The sequence below is a fragment of the Mytilus galloprovincialis genome, chromosome 2 (genome assembly GCF_965363235.1).
Source record: "Mytilus galloprovincialis chromosome 2, xbMytGall1.hap1.1, whole genome shotgun sequence".
NCBI lineage: Eukaryota > Metazoa > Mollusca > Bivalvia > Mytilida > Mytilidae > Mytilus > Mytilus galloprovincialis.
In genome coordinates, this window is record NC_134839.1 from 23,322,246 (window position 1) to 23,347,260 (window position 25,015).

At 32.9% G+C, this 25,015-nt stretch overlaps 1 protein-coding gene across 6 annotated transcripts in view; it reads right to left on the reverse strand.

Moving 5' to 3' along the window:
• Positions 1-15,679, reverse strand: part of LOC143063172 (uncharacterized) — an 84,419-nt gene extending 68,740 nt beyond the window's left edge. For 5 of the 6 annotated variants that reach the window (XM_076235164.1, XM_076235163.1, XM_076235161.1 and 2 more), the window contains exons 1-3: positions 15,570-15,660; positions 9,746-9,950; positions 9,030-9,281 (exon numbers count right to left, since the gene is read on the reverse strand). In XM_076235164.1, the coding sequence (XP_076091279.1) occupies positions 9,030-9,281; positions 9,746-9,882 (389 nt within the window). In that variant the 5' untranslated portion in view covers positions 9,883-9,950; positions 15,570-15,660. Of the gene's footprint in view, positions 1-9,029; positions 9,282-9,745; positions 9,951-15,569 lie in introns of all 6 variants that reach the window. The other variant, XM_076235160.1, reaches the window with a different exon arrangement.
• Between the last annotated feature and the right edge of the window lie 9,336 nt (positions 15,680-25,015).

The following is a 25,015-nucleotide window of genomic DNA, read 5'->3' on the forward strand; positions in this document are numbered from 1 at the left end:
GAGCTCTTGTTTACTCGTTTGAATTACTTTGCCGGATGTTGAAAGCGGGAAGTTGGCCTTTTATTGCAACCTTATTAATCATTTGGTTTCTTGTGGGGTTTGCCATTATATCACATCTTCTTATTTTTATTAGTCCTTGTGTTTTTTTACTATATTTTGAATATCAATTTCTCTCAATACAACAATTTAAGAACTAGCTGTCAAATAAACCAATGAAGTACTAAAGGTAGTTTCCAGGCCATTCTTCGTGATAATGATTCAATAAATTAATACACCGTCCATAAGTTAGACACTTAAACTTTAAGAGGACAATACAACAGAGAACAACAAAACAACAACCGACTTTTGTGGGTTTTTTTTCTTTATTTATTGCCTGTTTTGTTTTGTTAGTATTTCATTGGGTTTTGCGCATTTGTTAGTTTTTTGTTCTGTTTAGCGCATGTGATAAAATTTTGATATGTAAACTAACATTTGCATATCAAAGGTTTTTGAAAAAGTCGATTGGAACAATTACTAATGTAGAAATGACAAAAACAAAATAATTGTTATAAATGCATTACAGCTTATTTCCTACAGCTTGTAGAGTACAACTTTAGCTGGCTTGCTTGCTTTGTTTGTATAAAGGTTAGCTTAAACATTGTAATTAAGATAAAATTGAGAATGGAAATGGGGAATGTGTCAAAGAGACAACAACCCGACCAAATAAAAAAACAACAGAACGGCATTTGCAAACAATATAGACAGGCATTATTAAACAAGTATATATTATATTTGAATTGAATTTTAAACGTTATCCCAATTACAATTGTCAATATACAAAACAAACAAGCTAACCAAAGTCTTACCCTGCATGCATTATGAAATTAGCTGTTACCATGAACGAAGCTTCTCCACACTGCACAGTATGTCATGAAAAATTAAACGCGTAACTTTTCTTTTAAGTCTATCATTTGTAGAAAGAAAGTGGGTGCAGGTGAAATAAGATCTTCCACGTTACGTAAACGATAACCAAATTGAATGTTGTTATGCATTTATCTTATTCAACAAATAAGATCTCGGTTTTAAAGAAGCAATATCAAATTCTATAGAATTTAAATGGAAACTTTATTTATTAAAGGTGACAAAAAGTGTGATCAAAACTTTAATTAGCCCAAACTAAAACAAGAATGTGTCCACAGTACACGGATGCCCCACTCACACTATCATTTTCTATGTTTAAAGGACTGTGAAATTGGAATAAATTCTCTAATTTGGCATTAAAATTAGAATGATCTTATCAAAGGGAACATGTATACTAAGTTTCAAGTTGATTGGACTTCTACTTTATCAAAAACTACCTTGACCAAAAACTTTAACCTGAAATTTGCACTATCATTTTCTATGTTCAGTGAACCGTAAAATTGGGGTCAAAACTCTAATTTGGCATTTAAATTAGAAAGATCATATCATAGGGCACATGTATACTAAGTTTCAAGTTGATTGGACTTCAACTTCATCAAAAACTACCTTGACCAAAAACTTTAACCTGAAATTTGCACTATCATTTTCTATGTTCAGTGAACCGTAAAATTGGGGTCAAAACTCTAATTTGGCATTTAAATTAGAAAGATCATATCATAGGGCACATGTATACTAAGTTTCAAGTTGATTGGACTTCAACTTCATCAAAAACTACCTTGACCAAAAACTTTAACCTGAAGCCAAAAACTTTAACCTGAAATTTGCACTATCAGTTTCTATGTTCAGTGAACCGTAAAATTGGGGTCAAAACTCTAATTTGGCATTTAAATTAGAAAGATCATATCATAGGGCACATGTATACTAAGTTTCAAGTTGATTGGACTTCAACTTCATCAAAAACTACCTTGACCAAAAACTTTAACCTGAAGCCAAAAACTTTAACCTGAAATTTGCACTATCAGTTTCTATGTTCAGTGAACCGTAAAATTGGGGTCAAAACTCTAATTTGGCATTTAAATTAGAAAGATCATATCATAGGGCACATGTATACTAAGTTTCAAGTTGATTGGACTTCAACTTCATCAAAAACTACCTTGACCAAAAACTTTAACCTGAAGCCAAAAACTTTAACCTGAAATTTGCACTATCATTTTCTATCAGTGAACCGTAAAATTGGGGTCAAAACTCTAATTTGGCATTTAAATTAGAAAGATCATATCATAAGGAACATGTGTACTAAGTTTGAAGTCGATTGGACTTACACTTCATCAAAAACTACCTCGACCAAAAACTTTAACCTGAAGCGGGACAGACGGACGAACGGACGAACGGACGAACGAACGGACGAACGGACGCACAGACCAGAAAACATAATGCCCCTCTACTATCGTAGGTGGGGCATAAAAATCTGAGTATAAACATGTTTTTTAGTCACTTTCATCATCAGCATCACAATCAGTGTCGAAGCTCTCTATGCCGGTAGCACATTTCAAAGCTGCATCAGCAAGAAGATCCATAGACGACTTGGGATGTGTGTGGACTGGTGCTGAAGGTTCCCTTTTTACGGAAATATCGTTCCCAAAAACACTTGTAGGTGCCGGTGACGTCGGAGTACTAGTATGTGTGCTCATAGATTGAAATGGCGGTGGGTATTGCCACGGATAACTTGGGAAATATGGCATCATTTGCGGATAAAATTGCTGAAATGGAAATCTCATCTGATGAATGACAGGAAACTTTTTGTCATCTTCATCTGCTTCATCTTCAACTTTTCTTTTAGTTGTAAAACAAGGGCGTACTTCCTTGGATCTATTTGCCATTTCGTCCAGTTTGTCTTTAAAATCTACATAATCGTTGCCGCGATCTTCAGGTACAACTCCATTATATCCTATCTTGAGACTGTGAAGGTCTTTCATTAGTTTTGCTCCGTCTTGATATTTTGTTGGGTTTGTCTGTCTCAGTCTGCTCCTCATTGAGGACATAAAATCTGTTTTCTTTACACCCATGAAGGATTCAAGTTGGTTTTTTTCTTCGTCAAGCTTTCGGATCTTTTGCTTTAGCTGCAAAATTTCTCTCTGTTTAGTTTTCTTTTCTTGCAGATACTCGGGATGCTTGTCTGCTTGGCCACATAGGTGAATGCTGGCACAGGGATAGTTGGTACAAGATTTGTTGTTCTTATTATTGTCGGCTTTGTGCCCAGTTTTGTGGCAGTTGGTGCACCTCCTTCCATCCTTTTCCCTCTCAGAAAGAATAATTGTAGAGTATTCTGCCTCTGCCAAGGTTAACTTTCTCTGAATCTTTTTCACTGATTCTTTTGAGGACTCAACAATGTTGTTTAAACTTGGTTTCTGAAGCCCCATTTGAGAGTTATTCGGTGAAATGTCCTTCAAATTTTTTAAGGCATTTTGCAGTTGCCTTCTTCTCCCAAGTAACAGTTGAATATTGGCTTGCTGGAACATTTGGTTTAGGTCTTCATCAACATCAATGCACCTCAAACTTCCAATTGTGTCAAAACCATTGCTTCGAAATACACTTGCAAACTCGGTAAAACCACTCCCTATTTGCATTTAAAATTCCTCGACACTTAAATCATCCATTTTCAAGAAATTATTTGAAATCTAAAAACAATGTGCCTCAAAGCATGGGAAAATGTTATTTTACGTTTTAGCCAATGAAAACACCTTTAAGAGTAAATATACTGAACAAAAGTAGAAACACAAGACTTTTTTCGTCATGATTGGTTTAGTATTAGTTGATTTAAGTCCAGTTGCAAATATTTCATGCACGTGTCAGATGGTTACACCTTGTTATTTTATTGAAAGAACTTTCATACAACCGAAAATCATGTTTGCGTTAATTATCATCTTTCCCTCTAGTTTTGCTAAGACGACTGATGTAATGCCGAGCCCTGCAAGTTTAATACGCGAAATGAGAAATATCGATTGGAGATCCTGTCGGCGGTGTCGGCCACGGCGACAACGGCCTTGGCGGCGCCGTCAACATTTAGAGGTTCAGTCTATGTCTAAAAGTTTTTTTTATATAAAAATGAAGATGTAGCATGATTGTCAATTAGACAACTCACCACAAGTGACCAAAAATTGACACAGAAATTTACAACTACAGGTCACTGTACATTACTAACTTTGTCAAATCTTCATGGAATTTACATAATTAATGAACAGAGGTTTGATTATGACAAAAGAATACAGCATCCAGAGCAAAATTTAAAAAATATGTTATTTTTTTGTATCCATTTTATATATATTGATAAAGTGTTTTGGTAAAAAATATGCAGATTTGGTTTCGGGTTAAGGCTATTTTAGACACGAATAACTTGTGCCAGCCTTTGTGTACTATTATGAAATTTGAACACAATAAAATTGAGAATTGAAATGAGGAATGTTCCAAAGAAAACATCAAACCCACCAAAGAGCAGACAACAGCGAAAGGCCACCATTTGGTCTTTAGCGCAGCTCAAGAAATTCATACACTCGGAGTTGGGCTTCGGCTGTCCCCTACAGGCCAGAGGGTCTTGACTTAGGACGGACACAAAAGTGCGACAGGGTTAAACATGTTTTTTTTTTTATTTATTTTTTTATTTTTTATCTCAACCCTCCCCGATGCCTCTAGCCAATATTGAAAATCAGTTCAAAGAGGTCCGAAGTTGATGTCAGAATAGGTAACAAAAGAAACTAAATTAAATCAGGAACATATATATTGAAGTTAGATATAATCAGGAACATATATATTGAAGTTAGATATACTGTTCCCAGATTAAATGACAATTGTACATAAATAAACAAAGGACTACTAGCAGTTACTGACATGCCAGCTCCAGATCCATGACTCTGAAGAAAAAAGAAAACGACTGCATTGTGTAATAAAAAAATGAAAATCAGGCGTCAATGTTTATTATAATCTTATTTTACGTATCATAAGCTTATCATAAACATTGACGCCTGATTTTCATTTATTCAATATACACAATGCAGTCGTTGCTTTTTTTTTCTTTTTTTTTTTTAAATAAACTAAATTGACAAGCATCTCCATATTTGGTTTGAAAATGAACGTTATTAAATGTAATCTTTAATTAATCTGTACACATTCGGCAATGCATAAACGATGCATGCCTAATGAAAAATAAAAACATAAAATGGCTGAAATATAATTGACAAGCACTAAAGAATGACGGTTTCAATCTTGACATTTTTAATATTAAACTATCTGATTTCTTTCTACTATTCAGTATACTTTTGAAAAAAATACTTTTGTGTTGATAAATGTTTTAGCCAATCAAAAAAGGGCTATACCAAACAATAGAAGTTAGTTGTTTCATTTGCAGCATTAACTCATGCCATGGACTTGGCCAGTACCCAAGTTACATTTATCAACGGAGGGTAACAAAGGGGTGTATATCTAAACCATATTATATAAGTATATATATATATATATATATATATACAAGCTGTATAAGTGTATGTAATTTTAGAACTGTCTTCGGTGATGATGTATACTAATCCATACTATATAAGTTTTTCTTAAAATCAGTATTTCCATCATAAATTTGTCATGAAGATATGGAAAAATATACTAAATTGCACCTCTGAAGTTTTTAATACAGCAAGTTGTACCTGTATATCAATCAAGCAAAATCAAATTCAAAAAGTTTATTATTACATTAAAGTGAAATAAAAGTTAGAAATGAAGAGGTCAAAGGCTGGACGTTTTTACCAATCTGGAAAAAAACTACAAATTGAATTAAGACGTGCAATTGTAGATCAATATGGAGAAGGGAAAAATGTTCATACTATTGCTAATGAAACTAACTTAGATACAAGAACAGTTAAGAAAACGTTAGAAGAATACATGTCGACAGGTGACTTAGACTATTCAGGAAAAGCTCACGGTTCAAAAACGCGTATCGCAAATGAAACAGTAATACTTGCTATAGAATATTATTTACACCTAAAACCATCAATGTATCTACAGGAAATTCAAAAAAGGTTATTATCTGATGGGATCTGTCTCCAAAATAATGTTCCAAGTGTTTCGTACATTCACAAGATTATAAAAGATAGATTAGGATATACACGGAAAAAGCTTACTGTGAAAGCCAAAGAAGGATTGACAGACCAAGTTCAAGTAAAATTTGACCATTTTTTGGATAGTATTGAGGACATTAATCCATTAAAAATTCATTGCTTTGACGAATCGTCCGTCATTATGACAACAGGTAACAGACATTACGGTTATTCGGAATTAGGCCAAAGAGCTTTCGAAATTCAAAAGTATGCTTCAAATGCAACCTTTACTGTAAATCTTCTCCAAAGTCCATTAGGTGTAGATTACTTTAATATTATAGATGGACCTTCAAATGGATTACAACTAGTTAACTTTTTTGTCGAAGCCTTAAATGAAACGGATATCTATGGGAATAGTAAACTTAGTCCGGGAGATGTAATTGTACTGGACAATTGTGGTTTCCATCATGGTCAATTAGCAGAAACACATTTACGAAACTTGCTACAACAATATGGAATAACACTGGCATTCCTCCCACCTTATCACCCTGAACTTAACACATGTGAGCAGTTTTTCAAAAATGAAATATTATCTCAGACGACATGAAACTTATATTATGATGTATCCTGAACTAGCAATTTGTGACGCTATAAATGAAATATCAAGAAACGAATGTTTTGGATTTGCCAAGCATTGTGGATATATACTTTGAACTGTACATTGACGAAACTTAATGAATTTAGGAAATTTCTTTTCACAGTAAAGAATTTTGATTATAACTTGTGTTTCATTTTAATAATTTAATGCACTTTAACTGTTGAAGATATGTCCAGTCCGGCGTTCTATAATCAATTCTTGCATCTATTAGTTGTACCATGAATTCACTTTAATTTAATTTCTTGTTAATTTTATTTTCAAAAATATATTTAGTATTTTAGTGCTATCAAACATATGTATTCATTTATAATCAGACAACTATTATCCAAATAATTATTTTACCGAATTCGTTCTAATACGTTAAAGGTAAATATGTGAAGGGACTTTCCCTCCATTCATTTATAACTCCACAAAGATTACAAAGATTGTGTATTGTTCTAGTAGTATTTAACGAGGTCACTCAGTGTCCAATCACATCCTGTGTATACTATACACAAGCTGAAACTCCGCCCTTGTGTTGATTGCAAGGAAACTGTGAGAATAATATTAGTCATGTGATGTTTTAAAATTGAGTGTCCTTAACGGCCAATAAGATTTAAGTATGATGTACACAAGCTGAAGCCCCGCCTATCTTAATTGTCATGCTTGAGCAAACGTTGATACAAGCAAAGCAAGCAAGCCAAACAAAGTTTTGTCTTGCTAGCATTAATGTAATAGCTGTAATCAATTGTAAAAGGACCTTCTAGAGCCTCAATCTTAACGCACACAAATGTCAATCATTACATGAATTTTCCCACGGTTATCCAGAAAGGTCACCTGAGTTTACTGTTACATGATACTATTTCCCGCCAAATAAAAATCTCGTGGACAAAATTGATGTCACTTTTTTTAGCATTCAATATTGTGAGCGAAGTCAAGTTCAAGTTCAACCACGCACTGTTGATCACTGAGATGCGTGTCGTCTTCCCACGGCAATTAATTGTTTTAAAAATATCTAACGATAACTGTTCTAAATACAACACAAAGGTTTACATTCATTGTGCGTAAATGAATATTATGCAACGACGAGTTGATGCAGCTATAGAAGTATTCCTGTTGTAGCCGAAATGTATTATATCCTAAAGCAATGCTAATCGTGAAGAGAAAATGCCGTAGACTTATTAAGCATAACGAATGGTGAATAGTATTTTCTTTTTTACTTGCATATACAAGTTTTAAGACACGTAATTTTCTTTAAACTCACTGCTCACATTTTATACCTTCAGCGTTAGTTTCCGTTTATTTTCACGCAAGTATGTCTCTTTTTCGTAAGTTATATCAATTACCGATAAATAAAAAACGAGGTCATAATCAAGTATAGATTTTTTTTATAAAACTTTAATGCAATTGAAAGCATTAACAACAACGTTTTGGATTTTAAAACTTTTATTTTGTAATCGTAAAATGGAAATGGCGTAGAATTATTAGCATAACAGATAAGGAATAATATTTTCTTTTTTACTTGTAGTATAAAAAACTTTGAGACGTGTAATTTTTCTTTAAACTGCCCTCATTTATTCAGCGTTAGTCTCCGTTTATTGTTGCACAATTATATCTCTTTCAGTAAATTAAATATTTATTTACTGATAAAAAAACGGAAGTCAAAATCAAATATAGTTGTTTAAAAACTTGATTAAAATGTACAGAGTAATTGAAAGAATTAACAACAACGTTTTGCTTTTTATTTTAATCTTTCATTTGTTTCAAGCAATCAGATATAACCTGATAATCAATAGACAGGAAATACAATTGTTTAATTACATTAGAAATCTCACATACCTTGACTGTCGCGTGCCGGCATAGATCAGACGGATTAGGGCAATTAATTACCTGGTGTCACACCGCGTCACACCAGACTGGGAGAGATGTCGCTAATACAATAAACAAAAGGTAGCGGATTTACGCGGAAGTCGGAGGGAATACTCCCAAATTTCTCCGAGAATTTTGGGAGGGATGTCGGAGTTTCCTGGTGTTACACCAGGAAAAATATCGGAGTATGGAGTTTGGGATTACAAACTCCTTGGGCGTACTGTAAAAGACTCTGTTTTCCAATTTATGTGTTTTTATCTTATTTTTCTGGTCAAGTTAGTGCTCATCATGTTTATAGCTGCACTGGGTACATTTTTTATTGTGCATTTTAGTTTAACAGCATATGAGCTAGAAAAGATACAGGGGAAATTTGTGTACACATAAAATTGTTTTATCTCCACAACATTTTGTGCATGTACCAAGTCAGACTATCTGGACCATATGTTGTTTATTGTTGGTGCATCCCATTTTTCAGGAGTAGGGTGTATGTGATTGATGTAATCTGTTTGTTCATGAATTATTCATTTTCTAAGTAAATTTACCCTATTCCATATGGAGGCTGACCCCAGTCATTCTGAGACAATAAACTGTCATCCTGTTGTGAAAGGAGCTGTTCTGATTTACTACCAGTCACTTCTCTGGGCTTCAATAACTGGTTTGACTGGTCAAATGCACTGAAGGATAATCTCAACTGATGTATGGATGGATTACTTTCTCCACCAGGGGGCGTAGAGACAGAATTGTTATTAATAAATGAACCACTTTTGACATCATCTCCAATTCGTGCCTTATTTCTACAATAGATAAGATGTATAAGTTAAGATTGATAAAAAGTAACCAATGTCCAAATTTGAAGATTGAATGATAAATATTGGCTTCTTTTTTGAAATTGATAAGATAGTAGTGGTGAGTAGAATTTGTTCATTCATCCTTAGTGGTGTTACAATATGTACTTGGTACATCATTGTAGGACGTAGGTGTTCCAAGTCCCCTTTACCTCTAAGCTCGCCTTTTTGTGCTAATACAGCATAATGCAATCAACAAAATCAATCAATAAATGTTAATCTAACCTAGGCAAGTGGTAAAACAGCACATAAAACACCTTCTTGTCAAGCATTTGCTGGCTCATTGACATCTACACCACTCATCTTTATTCTATCTTTCTCATTCTTTAATCTAAGGTAATGACTTTCCACATTGTTGACATACTTATATAACCAAGTTTGTATTTTTTAAATGAGTTTGACCTGCTCCTTACCCGTTTCCCCTAGCAACAGTAGACATAGCCAGAGGTTTGTTCCGGCTGAAGGAGTATTCATTGTCTATATTGGTTGACTGCCCTTCTTCAGCAACAGCTGACAAATCCTCTATACTGATACTGTCTTTTAGATCCATCACTTTCTATGACATCTTTAATATAGGTTTACACTGTTGGACTCTTATAAATAACATGGTGAGGACCACTGTAAAGAAAGAGAAAGGTTTACTAAAGTCAAAATATCTGTAAATGTATATTATAGACAATAAAGTCTATAGTATACTGCCCCGTACTTGGGAGATATACAATGTTTATTGTATATTTTTATTAACACACACGTTTCGTCCCCGAGGGTATCACCAGTCCAGTAGTCAGCACTCCAGTGTTGGCATGAATATCAATTATATGGTCATTTCTATAAATTTCCTGTTTATAAAAGTTTGAATTTTTCGAAAAACTAAGGATTTTCTTACACCCAGGAATAGATTACCTTAGCCGAAGCACAACTTTTTTTGAATTTCGGGTCCTCAATGCTCTTCAACTTTGTATTTGTTTGGCTTTCAGAGATGCAAACAGTTTTTTTTCCTGTCAGACATTGGGGCCTACAGGGTACTAAGTTTTGCCAGACCCATCACATTTCTACCAGACCTATATTTTCACTCAAAATTCAAATGAGATGCTATTGAACAAACGTTAATTTTGATTTTGTTTTATATTATAACCTGTGATTCATAACAATTGTAGTTTATTGAATACTGTGAATATATTATAATTCATTACATATATATTATCGCTGGTACTGCTACGTTTCCCATGCAAAATGCAAATTGTGCATGTCATTGTTATAAAGTAACCATGATCGCCCCTTTTGCCATCTTGGGTAGAATGACCTTTCAGGTCGTTTCTCCTTTCGTACAAGGACCGCTTAACAGCTTTATCAACTTGAACAGGTGACTGGTTTGGCCTTTTACTGAGTTTCGACCCACTTACAAATTTTATCGGCCATGACATATTTTCTGAACTTATCAACTATGCTTAAAAATACCTCCTTCCTGAAGAGCGAATTTTTAAAACCAGAAACATGACGAAAATACACGGAATGGTTTGGGGCAAGATGGACATGGTACAAAAAAACTGTCACTGGGCGGAAATACTGGTTCCCGAAGTAAGAAAAAGTGAGGGAAAAGGAAATTTACTTTTATTAAAGATGATCACAAATTTAATAAACAAAATACTCTGCCGGGACCAACAGGGAATTAAGTTTTGGCGGACCCAAGCATACTCAAATATTATCGGCCATCAGGTCCTGCACAGCAACGAGTTTTGTAGGACCTGCATAGATTCTGCCCCTCAGGTCTGACGATTAGTTGCTTCTCTGGGCTTTTTAACTGTTTTCATCTGAGCGTCACTGATGAGTCTTATGTAGACGAAACGCGCGTATGGCGTATTAAATTATAATCCTGGTACCTTTGATTACTAACTACATCACATTTAATTTTTCATTAAACATGTTAAATGTTCAGAAATTTGATTTCTGTGTCCTGTTTGCATGAATATCCATAAATAATAATAATTTGGACGAAATAATTATTCAATAAGGCAGCAGGAAATTAGATTCAAGTAAACTTCTGTCCCATAAATAAATTGATTTAGGCACCTATTTTGTTTAAATCACATACATCTCAAGTACATAGTCTTTTTGATCAGTGCATGTACATGATGTATTATTAGTCATTGTGTCAGTGGTTGATCCAGGCCTCTACATTAACATTTTTTCTAACTTGTCCCTTCGGACAAGTGGCAAGAAAATCAGCTTGTCCGAACTCTTAACTCACTTGTCCGAATTCATAATTGAAAATCTAACATATTGATGATTTATGCAATAATAACACTTGGTCTTTGATTGTACCTAATAAAAGGAGCATTTTGTAATGTTATATGAATACCGCATCAAAATACATTTCATTATTTCAGAATGAAATTTTTTTTGCAAGACTGTGTTCTCTGACTCAATGTCACTATCATTTGTCAATCATTAAATCATCATTTCTTCCCAAACCACTACGTTCCCCTATGGACCTATTCATTCTTTAGTAGTGGTATGGGTTAAACCAAGGATGTAAATACACCTGGCCACCTTGAACATGTATATGAGTAAACCTTTTTAATTTATTGATGTCAAAACAAGCTTTTACAGTTTATTTTGATTTGTATATACATTGATATACAATTGTATGATCATGAAGTACATACACATTTCACTAAAAAATCTGCCTTTTAAGATTTTTTTTTTTTTTTTTTTTTTCATCTTAAATTTTTATATCACATGTCATAGATCTTATCAAATAAAACCTCTTTTAATGTATTGTTATGCATAAAAGCAAAATCAAATGAAACATACTTTAATTTCTTAATATTTTAAAGTTTAGGTAAAACTCCATATGGAGGTGATCCTAATTCAAGGATGCTTATACTAAGAAGATACATTAACATTGGTTTCTTTCCCCTTACTTCAGACTATGCGAAATACGTCGGACCGTCGGACAAATCCGGTGAATAATGGATCGGTCTGGTAAAATTTTGTTGAATTCCGGTCCGAATGTCCGGTGTTTTTTTTTATGGAACATTCTAGCAAAATTGCCAAACGATCTCAAATTCATTTTCATCTTTATTATTCACCACAGCGATGTTTGTTTTGTTCAACCGCTAGCTTTATGCCGAACATCGACAACCAGTAATGTGTAAATCCGGGTAAAAACATATCTGACTGTCAAAAACAACAATGGATGCCATCATTGGCACAACCGGAAATGTAAATAAAACCGGATCAGATTCTGGGAACGGATAAGGATAATTTCGGGTTTGCCGATTTAAATACAATAAATGAATAAAAATCCAAGCAGATCACAAAATTTAGCTATGAAATATAACCACAAGAATTGAAAACCAAAAGATATATGAAAAAGAAAGAAGAAACAGGAAATAATATTTTATACAGAAACTCTAAATTATGTTTAGTTCACAAACATTGTCAAAATCCAATAAAATGGGACATTACTCTTCACTGAAATGCATTCAAGCAATTGTGCACAACTTTCATAACAATATCCCCTCTTGTTACATCATTTTGTTTTAATTTTTGCATTTCGGGGAGGAGTAGGGCACAACAAAGTCATACATATGTTTGTTGTTTTTTGTCGGATAATATACAATTAGATGTAAAAAAAAATTGGTCTGGTAAAATTTCATTCGGTCTGGTAAAGCTAGGATGCTTACCAGACCGAAAATCCTGTAAAAATAAAATTCATTCGCATAGTCTGCTTACTTATATCCCCCTGGTCAATGGCTGCCAGCATGTTCAATACTCCAAATCAGAGACATATTATACAAGTTTTATATGTCTCTGGTTCAATCAATGAATAATTATTTCATTAAGTATGATCAATAAAACAATCATTCATATTTTTGGGAATGTATAAGTCTTGAATTTGATCTATTTTTATCTGACCTTGATTTTTCACTTGTCCCATCGGACAAGTAGTATGGTGAATCTACTTGCCCGACACCTGTGTGCACTTGTCCCGGACAATCAGACAAGCGTTAATGTCGAGCCCTGTGATCATTTAAAAAAATAACATATTCTAGAAATATAAACGGGCTTTTGGGTGTTCAATGATCATAATTGAATGCTAGTAAATGATTCTGCATGTATGTGCCTGTCCCATGCCAGGAGCCTGTAATTCAGTGGCTATCGTTTGTTGCTGTTACATGTTATTTGTTTTCAGATCATTTTTAGTACATAAATTAGTTTTCTCGTTTGAATTGTTTTACATTTGTCATTTAGGTGCCTTTTAAAGCTGACTATAGTTGTAAACCACATCTTCTTCTTAATATACACCTTATTGCTATTTCAAGTATTTGGAAATATGTCCCACTTCACCTGAGAATCTGTTCTGCTTTACCTTTTAAAGCCATACAACAATCACTTTTCCATTTCGGTTTCAGATCTTTTCTATTATGACGTCATAATTCATGTAATTTACAGGGATCTCCATGGCCTGTTTAACGATGGCAACCCGCCATCTTTCAAATGTCTTGCGCCATCGTCAAATGACCCGCGCCATCGTTCAATTGTCTTCCGCCATCATTCAAAGCTGTGATCGTTTTTATAGCCTGACGCCATTTTTTAGCAATTATAATCAATTGCATGTAATTGCATAACCCTCAGGTTTTTTTTATAGTATAATCCAATACAGTTCTAACGCCTGAGGGATATCCGGATTAAAATCGCTAATCACTTGTTCCTGAGCTTGTACAGGTAGATCAACAAACCAGACAGGAGAATATTATCTGAGGATTCATTTGTCAAATTATTTAACTAAGTTTCCGCAAATGCTTATGATAATTCAGATTAAATAAATAAATTAATAATCCAGTAACAAAGTTTAACAAAGTTAACACATGTTCTTATTTTGACTTACGCAATCAGCATCCCTCTTTTTAAGAAGTATGAAATAAGACGTAAAACAGTAGTTATTATTTCATCGCAAATAACTTGAGTACTGCTGTATTGTAACGATAATATAAAATTACTTTCAAAGTTAAAAAGTAAAGAAATATTGTATTGTAATTCCTATTTCATTTCGTAGTTTACGATCAAATTGATACATCCGCGTTTCCGGTTTCTATTCAGACTCGAAAGATGCATGTTGCATAGCATCGATTTGCTAGATAGTCATTAAAAAACTTTTCATTTGACAACGTTTGCTTTACAAATCTGTTTAACCTTTTACATAACCTATACGACTCTTTTTGTCGTTGCTGCAAACCAGCCATACCGTAATTGGTTCATGACTTCTGAATTTGACAGTGTCCGTAAAAAATAAACTCCACATGATTTTTAACCCCCATAATAATTACCAAATATAGCAAGAATACTACATGGGGACCTTCGTGATAGCTATTGGTCATTCTCGACTAAGGGAAAGGGAGGGGGCATGAAGGCTTGGCCTTTGAAGGGTTACAAACGGCAATTATTAAAAATATATATACTTCTATATAGTATTTATAATGAAATTCAAAGAAATATAATTAAAATAAGCAATGAATTAGCATGTTCACCTATCCTTATGTGGAGGGATGAAACACTTTCGATCGCACTAAACTGTACAGCGTAGATACGGTTTATGATGGTGAAAGTTCCTCCATCGTTCAATTTTCATCCATGGAGATCCCTGATTTATACGCGAAACTTTGTGATGTCCAGTAAAGGCGGAAAAATGGCGATAAGGGGTATTAAATGAATTTGTTTCAAACATTTTAAATGCGCATGATATAATTAGGCTCCAACAGTAATGAGACATAATACCAACACTGACCAAATCTTGATATTGTAATTATGACTACATAAACGGTTGACCGAGTTGTTACATGTGTTTATAGTCATCTATGCTTAAAAGTATGTGTTGAAGGCCGTACATTGACCTATAATGATTTACTTTTTTAAAATTGTTATATGGATTGAAAGTTTTCTCATTGGCACTCTCAGCACATCTTCCTATGTCCAATTAAAGTTGTGTCGATTTTCAGATGTTTAAAATTGTAGACTTAGAGTTTAACAGATATATTTAATTGACATGCACAGTTGTATCTTTATCATCTATTTTCTTCTATTGTTTTGAAAACTAGTGACATGTCAGAATTTTTTTCTTGTAAAAACACATCAAAATTCTGCATGCACTGTTCCCGTATCTTTACGTTTCGTATGCTTCTTGTTGTATTACGTGTGGAACAAGACAATTTTCTGACAAAATGATGAAGCTACCTTAGTATTAAGTGTTTCTATTAGATTGCATTCTTTCTGTGTTTTCTAAATAGTATTTTGAAATATTTTTTGTACCGCCAAAGCATTACCGGAAGTGAGAGTTGCCACAGATGTCGCTGTGTAAAATAAAATAAATATCGCATCCCGACTTCAATATAAATTTAACTTTTAATTTTTATCTTTACCTTATCAGGCATCTTTAATTTTTATATAATGAAAACATCGATCATTTTATGACAAGGAAGAGCAACTGGATTTGACTAAATTAAAAAAAATCTAGAATAAATGTAGACTGACATAAGTCTTGTGACAATCGATTGACTCGACACTGTCAGAGACTGTTGTCAAAAGCTACTATCTATTATAGTACAAATGTATAGTCGATTCAATTGACTTCTGCTATATGATCAATTGTTGTCGATTAATTACTATCGTTTGAAGTCAATTCAGTTAATCTATTCAATAGATCCATTTATTTTTTTTTTAATTGTATCCAATGGTCACGAGTAAACAAGAGTTCATCAACTCCATCAACTATATCATTCGCATTTTAAGGTTCATGATCGTATCAATCGTACTCAATCGTAAAAATTGAAAAACTATAAACAATATATATATATATATATATATATATATTAATAAACAAAACATGTAGATATGTAGATATGAAACCAAAACGGTTTAAAAAATAACCAAATTCAACTTAGTCGATTTTGTCTGAGGTAGTTGAAGCTATATTTTCTTTATATATTTGCGTTTTATGAAAGGAGAATTTAAGAACAGATTATTAAATATCGAAACACTGACAACTTTATTAACTCTGTATTTAAAGATGACGACTAGTTAAATGCTTTTCTTAAAACAAAGAGACGTTTCATGGTTATTAACTCTTCCAATATTTCTTTAATTTAAGTAAAGCAAAGTAACTCTCACTTTCACGAGCTCCTTTCACAGCACATAAGTTGCTTTTTAAATTAATGTTAATGTAGAGTAAACATCATACTACCGGAGAAAATAAGCCATACAATCAACCCAAAACGGATAACTCGATTAAGAAGTAAAAAAATCAAACATTAGGATAAGATTGTTTAATCATGTTAAATGGATAATATACAATTAAACAATAATATTGATGAGGATGTTTCTGACATATTTTGGGGTGGTAAATTTAAGTTTTGGATATTTTTCGTTGAAGGCAAATAAGCTTATTTTGAAAAATGTATTAACATTATTAGAAGGCAAAATGTTGGCAAGTTCATTTAAAAGCAAAATCAGAACAGACAGTTTCGTTTTCTACCACTTCGAGAAAGACAGAATATAAAAAATCACAGATCCTTTCCGTTCTTCCTAAGTATTTATATTAAACGTGACAACACTATTGCCTCAATACCCTCCAGTAGGATATGAGTCTACCATTCATCATTCAGTGATAGATAATAAAAGAAAGAAGTTAATGATTACCAACTAGCAACCAGCTATATCACTAATATACCTAATTTTGACCTGAAATAGTCATCTTGATCTTAACATCATCTTAAAAACATTTAATATTTCAGTCACGTTGAGTCTTTTAGTCAATTTTCAACCTTGTCCACCGTTGTAAATTCAGTACTGTGCAAACACACCGCTTTGTTTCTTTATTAAAATATGACGTGGCTCTGTACTTATACATCCTGTCATTGTGTTATTGTTTTATGATAATTTTTGTATTCTTGTCTTTCATTTTTGCTTATATGCTTTATCTATATTCCTTTTTGTGTTTTTTTTTACATATGATGTGGCTCTGTTCTTATGCATCCCTTCATTGTGTTATTGTTCATTGATAAATTTTGTATTCTTGTCTTTCATTTTTGCTTTTATGCTCTGTCTATATGCCTTTTTGTGTTTTTTTGATACACATGACGTGGCTCTGAAAGTATAAATCCCGTCGTTGTGTTATTGTGCCAATGTTTATTTACATATTTGTTTGTTTTTATAGTGATCAAGATACTAACACAATGTTGACTGCTGTTCCCCTATTTTTGACTTTTCTATTATGTCTGTTTTTTTGTTCATATATCGTTGTAAATATAATGGGATTATGCGACTGTTATACAAGTGAGAGGTTTAGCTACCTATAAAACCATGTTTAATCCACCATTTTCTATTTGAGAAAATGTTTGTACCAAGTCAGGAATATGACAGTTGTTGTCCATTCGTTTGATTTGTTTGAGCTTTTGATTTTGCCATTTCATTAGGGACATTCCGTTTTGAATTTACCTAAGAGTTCAGTATTTTTGTTATTTTACTTTTTACAGTCATCTCGGTACCAAAAAAATTGATGATTCAGGATTATATCAGAGAACGTCTCATCCTTTTTCTCAAAAAAATCATCGGAATATTCTAACACCTTGTTGATAAATAGTCCGCATCAACTTCACAAATATTACACGATGATCTTGAAGCATAGATTCTCGGTACTGACATTATTTATCATATTAATAACGTGATGTCCATTTGGCATGGCTCGGTACTTGTACATTCCGTCATTGTGTTGTTGTGTTGTGGTACATTTTTGTGTTTTTGTGTTTTTGTTGCTTTCCTTTTCTATGTGCCTTTTGGTTTTTATTGATTGAAATATTTGTTTGTTTTCTATAGTGATTAAGATAATAACACAATGTTGACTTTTCTACCCTTATTTTTGACATCTTTACCTATTATGTCTGTTGTTTTGTTCACACATCGTTGTCAATATATTGAAATGTTATGCGTCTGTCTTACAAGTGAGAGGTTTAGCTAGCTATACAATCGGGTTTAATCTACCATTTTTTCACATGGAAAATGCCTATACCAAGTCAGGAATATGACAGTTGTTATCCATTCGTTTGATGTGTTTGAGCTCCCGATTTTGACATTTGCTAAGGGATTTTCCGTTTAGAATTTTCCTGGGTTTTTAGTATTTTTGTTATTTTAATTTTTACAGCCGCTTCCGTACTGTTCAGTAGCTTTTCAGAAAATTTAGAATAATGCTGATGTATACATATAAATAATAACTACTAAAAAGTCTATCTATCCTACTGGTCTATCTGTGTTGACATGATTGGTAATTAATATGGTCATAGCTTGAAGTGTTTACAAATATTGAATGCTTTTGATATACTTAGTTTTTTCTCCCCAAAGAAATATAAGCTTAGCTGTATTTGACAAAACCTTTCGGAATTTTTTGATTCAAGCGTCCCCGATGAGTCTTCTGAAAATTAAACGCTCACGTCGAACGCAAGTCTGGCATACACTTTTAATCCCGGTATCAGTGATTAGCTTATTCAGAAAAAGTAATTTTTATAAAATTCATTTTCAATATATCTTGTCTAAAGAAGTGAATATGGATTCAATCCGGTATTATTGGTTGAATATTTTGAAAGGAGCCGTCCGACAAAAAGATGTAATTATTTTTATTCATATATATCAATAATTACATTACATGTACATGTATTTACAAGCAGAAATGTACAACTTAATGTTACACAATTAATGCGCTTGCTTCGATTAAAGTTCACACACGGTATATACACAAGAGATCTAACATCCAAAATTACCATTGAAATGGTAAAAAATGAGAATTTAAATCCTCAGAAAAAAATGTAAAATGCAAAACCATCTTTGATAACCAGCAACACACGTCTTTCAAAACACAAAAATATTAAAGGGACAAAATTCAAAACAATATTTTAACAGTAAATTCGGTTCTGTTCATATCAAATAAATGACAGAAGTTTGTATTTAATTTTTATCATAAAATCGTCTCTTTTCGCAAATATATGTATTTTCTATAATAGATAAAATACTAGAATAACTACTAATTGAATAAAAAAAAAATAAAACAGCGCTTCTATTGCTACTCTTAACCTTTGCATTTTCAGGTGCAATGTATATAGGAACAAAGAGATGTGGTATGAGTGCAAATGAGACAACACAGCACAATGTGTAAAATGTAAAACTTTATAGGTCAACGTTCGGCCTTCCATAAAACATAATGACATAGACCACAAGCACGGGGACAGTATGCACGTATAAGTGTTCCTAAAAACATGCGTCAATCTCCATAGCGTTTCAAATGAATACTGGATCGTTGAAGCCATTCTTTTAAGATCCCGATGAAGTATTTTCTTGATTTGCAGATATACATGAACAAATTTTATTTACACTGTTTCGGATTAAATCTTGTAAGTATTTAATCTTGAAAAGGTATATGAATGGATTTATCATTGAATTTATTCCTGCAAACAAAAAGGACGCATTCCTTATAATTCTAGATGATGACACACCAGTATAAAACCCATCCAGTAAATACACTACAGTTAGAGGAATTTTTACAGCAAAGAATAAAACAGCTTTGATACCAATTGTTGTGCACAGTTTAATGTTGGAATTTTTTATTTTGTGAACTTTTAATTTTTTCTTTTTCTTTTGATGTTGACTAAGAAATACTAATAAAATTGTCATAGCAACCACAACTCCAACCTGGGTAATGGCAAAAATGATTCCAAGTGTACCATATGCTGTATATTTTTGAGCTTGAAACAAACTATCAAATGAGCACACGCGGGCGTCATTGTAACTTCTGACAGTAACCGCCGACACGATGCTACTTAGTAGAATAGCTAGTCCCCATGACATTATTATGATGAACATTTTGTTTTTCTTTGGACTCATGAAAAACCTTGACTGTAAACAAATTACCATATTTCGTTCAATGCAAATTCCTAACACCTGAAACATCGATGCCATAAACGTCACACAAAGCAGGTAAGCTCTGATAGCACAGTCAGCGAAAGACATCTTTGTTCCTCTAAGTGTGTTCGTTATCAACAACCAAGAGACTCAGTAAAACTTAAACTTAGTAAATGAATGTATTTTAGTTTAAGTTTCCTTATGAATGTTACTATCACCATAACTAAAGATGGAACATTTAAAATAACAATTAAAGATCCGAAAACGTATAAAACGACAATGAAAAATGTATTATTTACTTTGATACAATTACTAGCGCAATACGTATCGTTTTCAAATACCGTGAAGTTCTGTTTTGCGCTCATTTTGTAGAAAATGACCACTGGCACCGATTTGATTTAATATACATCGTTTATAAATGGTGCGTTCCTGTTTCCAGACATTCAAATAGTTCTAAACAGGTGGATAATTTCCTGTTGGCGAAAATTGCTATTTTCTCAGTATGCATATTGATAACATTTGAAATGTTATCAATATGCATACTGAAAATAGCATGTAATACGACTAATGAGTATCAACGCTAACGCAGTGCAAATGTACTTGTTTTTATATAACTTATCTATTAAATAAGCTGACAGAGGAAGAAATTCGAAACGAGAAAAAAGTATCAAATTCATTATATAACGTATGGATATATGGGGACACAGTTTTCTTTTAATACTACTAATAATTAAGTTAATAATTATTTGATTAGTGTCGGTGTGGACAGCGTTTTTGCCAGAAACTTAATTAAAAATGGTGCCCTTCCGGATATTCTAAAAGTCTTTATATTCTTTCTCGTAAAGTTCTATGGTAAACTGTGTTCTACGTTAACAGTCATTTTGGTTTTAAGTAAGTAGAAAAAACTTCAAAATTATCCTAGGTTATGTATTCAATATGTTTTTATAATGTTTATATATAAAGAAGATGTGGTATGGTTGCCAATGAGCCAACTCTCCACAACAGACCAAAATGACACAGAAATTAACAGCTATAGGTCACCGAACGGCATTCAACAATGAGCAAAGCCCATATGTCATAACCAGCTATAAAAGGCCCCGAAATCACAAATATTATCATGTTAAACAATTCAAACGAGAAAACTAATGGCCTAATTGGTGCACAAAAAAATGAACGAAAAACAAATATGTAACACAGCAACAAACGACAACTATTGAACTACAGGCTTCTGACTTGGGACAGGCACATACATACATAATATAGCAGGGTTAAACATATGAACGGGATCCAAACCCTCCCCTAACCTGGGACAGTGGTGTAACAAAACAACATAAGAATGAACTATAAAAATCAGTTAAAAAAGGCAGAACTTATCAGATGGATACAAATAGAAATATATTTAACAATTACACAGAGAGGACGTGTCCGGTAACTTTTACATTACAACATAAAAAAGACAATAAGTACAGATCTGAGAGTACTCGAAGTTACTGACAGCTCGTTCAAAGCCAATCTGATAAAACAAATCAAGCATCTGCGATTAAATTATCAATTAGTATATGCATCCAACATCCAATTGATTTAGTGTAACGACGTCATAAACCTTCAGAAAAAACATGACCTTGTGCAATGCCAAGATACAGGAATCTACAGATTATAGATCCATGAAGGTGCATATGCATATAACAATAATATTTAGTTTGCTTTTAATTTGCTGATAACAATATCAATATTAATACCAATAAAAACAATATTCAAAGATCTAATGACAGTGTTGAATGGTAACCTTTTAGAATAAGTTAATTTAAAGGATCGACAAGTTTACCAGGATCGTTGCTGAATTTCAGGACACTTTAAACGACATCTCCGTAAAATGAGGATGTGATATCCCGTTTAAAATAATTGACTGGTTTCGAGAGGAAGATATTTGTATAGATTCCCAACACAATTCTTTGTTTATGAATGTTTCAAGCATTTTTTAAACCCCAAGTTAGTAGAGGTACACCCTAGGTGCGTGAATTTGTTTAATGTGTGAGGTGGAATCTGTATATTGGTATTTCTCGTATAGTCTTGTAATGTTCCACTGTGGTGGTAATTTGTTTGTGTGTTTTGACAACAAAAAGGAAATAAGTATATGACAATGTTAATTCTACCGTTAAAATGTAAAAACTACTCGACAAGAATACAAAAAAACAAATGCAAGAACAATCAACACAGAGAAATAAGTAAATACATACTAGTAATATAATAGTTAATTACAACATGTAAACAGCAGAATTATAACAGATACCTCTAGCTAATTTAAGACAGGACACAACAAACAAAGTATAAACTGTGTGTCACAGAAAGTGATCAACGACACAACAAGTTGCGTATTTTTTGTGACGTTTATATAAATACAGACGAATTTCTAAAAATAATATATATTTTAATTGTTATATTGACACATAGAAGACTATTAAATTAGTATTGAGTTTGAAATGGTGTGATTTTGTGTATTTTCTTACCATCATTAGCATATTAAAATGGAATTGTGTTTGTAATGGTGTTATGTAGTTTGACAGGAAAATTGTTTTGAAGAATAATTTAGTTGAACTTTCAAACAGCCTGTAAGGTGGATAGAGATAGAAAAAGACGAATGGCGTAATTACCATTTTTTGATTTGATTGAATCCATACGTAAGCTAGAAAACACCCCGAAATGACAGGTAATACGGAGGTATCGACAGATTGTAAAACCGTAACTGTACATATGCATATAACAATGATATAAAGTTTGATATTAATTTACTGATAAAAAAATCAATATTTTTACCTATAAATACAATATTCAATGAAACAGTCACAATGTTGAAATGGTAACCTTTTACAATGAGTTTATTTGAAAGATCGATAAGTTTATTCGTTTGTATTTAAATATCCGGGATTGGTAAACAACATCTACATTAACATTAGAATGTCCAATATTGTTTGAAATTAGTTTTTACAGTTACAGCCAAACTTCTAAACCAAATCTTTGTAACTATCAGTGATTATTTTAAGTAATTTGTACCAAAATCCCTGAATTAATAATTTACCAATGAATGAAAAAAAAAAAAAAAACCGCGGCTACAGACATCGAACGACTAGTGATATATTAATGACTATAAAATGGTACCAAAGGGACATCTCCGTTCAAAAAGAAAGAAAAAAACATTAACATTAAAGTCATTCCCTTTGTCCTAAATTTTTGTGTATAGTTTCCTATGAAATGAAATATCGCAATCTAGGAAACCACAGTCTATCCCGTTATTTTTTCTTTGTGTAAATTCAGCAGTTATTTCAAAATATTCTTAATGATTCAACGAAAAAATATCGGTAATGATTAATTTATCAACTTGATGCTGACGGTTCTTCACATTTAAACTTCACACTTCATAACAGTACAATAACAAGTCTGCTATTAAAGGGACGAAATTGGTGCCCATAGGAATCAATTTTACCTTTTGCATTAGAGAAGAATGCCTTAACTTAGTTACAACACATATATTTGTAAGCAAGTTGTCCATACGACCACTAAAGTTACATGTTTTTATACAAAATTTATTGATCTGATAATGAGGCGACAGAAAAAGACCGAATTGAATTAAAATAAATCGGGCACTTATCTTCTTTTCATTGACTGTACATACTCTTACGTCATAGCGTCCCCTGTTGAATATTATTTGCACTACACTACTGTTCTACTTGGTTGAACAGGGCCGTAACTAGGGATCGATTTCAGGGGAGGCAGGGGTTTGGGACCGCCGATTAAGGCCCTTAGAGAGGGGGGTTTTGGGGTGCAGCCTCCCGCCGATTTTTTCCCCTCAGTAAAATGGCTTAAAATGACCCGTTTTCCTTCGATTTCGTTACTTTAAGACTCATCAGTATTGCTTGAACCTGGAAGCAATTTTTTTGCAAAAACAAACTGAGATTGCTGTTCGGGGTGAGCCAAGGCTCCGTCTTGAAGGTCGTACTTTTAACTATAATTATTAACATTAAATACATTGTGACCGCCGATTTTTTTATCTCAATGAAATGGCGAAAAAAAACCACCTGTTTTCCTTCGATTTCCTTACTTTACGACTCATCAGTAATGCTTGAACCTCGGGAGCAATTTGTTTTGCAAACAATTATTATCTGTATTTAAAGATATTTTTGTTAGAAATCAAACTGGTAAGTTAAAAAAACATATCAAGTAAGATAATAGAACGCAAGAATATTTTTTTTTTATCGAGGACCTTGAATTTCAATATCATAGTTTGAAAGCTGAATAGACATATATAGAACTACAACGAATGGGAGTGTTTAACTACTAATTAAGGCATTGCGTCAATGACCATAATGTTCTCGTACGATCGGGAGACGTACTGTCTGACTAGACACGTTAAAAAAATTATCCAAAAGCTGATTCAGCCGGTAACGAATTTCCGATATCATAAAAGATTCACAAAAGTCGATTTGAAAAGCTCACTAGAGCTTGTGTTTATGTAGTTTATTGAATTTCGACTCTAAATAAAACTTTGAATCTTGACAATACAAAAGGAACTTCCTCTGCTTAATTGAGCTCCTAAACATGGTAAATAAATGTGATTAGTTAACTTTTAATCAAAATTGCCGAAAACAAAGTTTCATATGCGTTCTCGTACGACATAGGAAATATTGAATAACAGATGGATGGCCACACGAAAAAAAAACCAAAAAACAAATACTGAAATG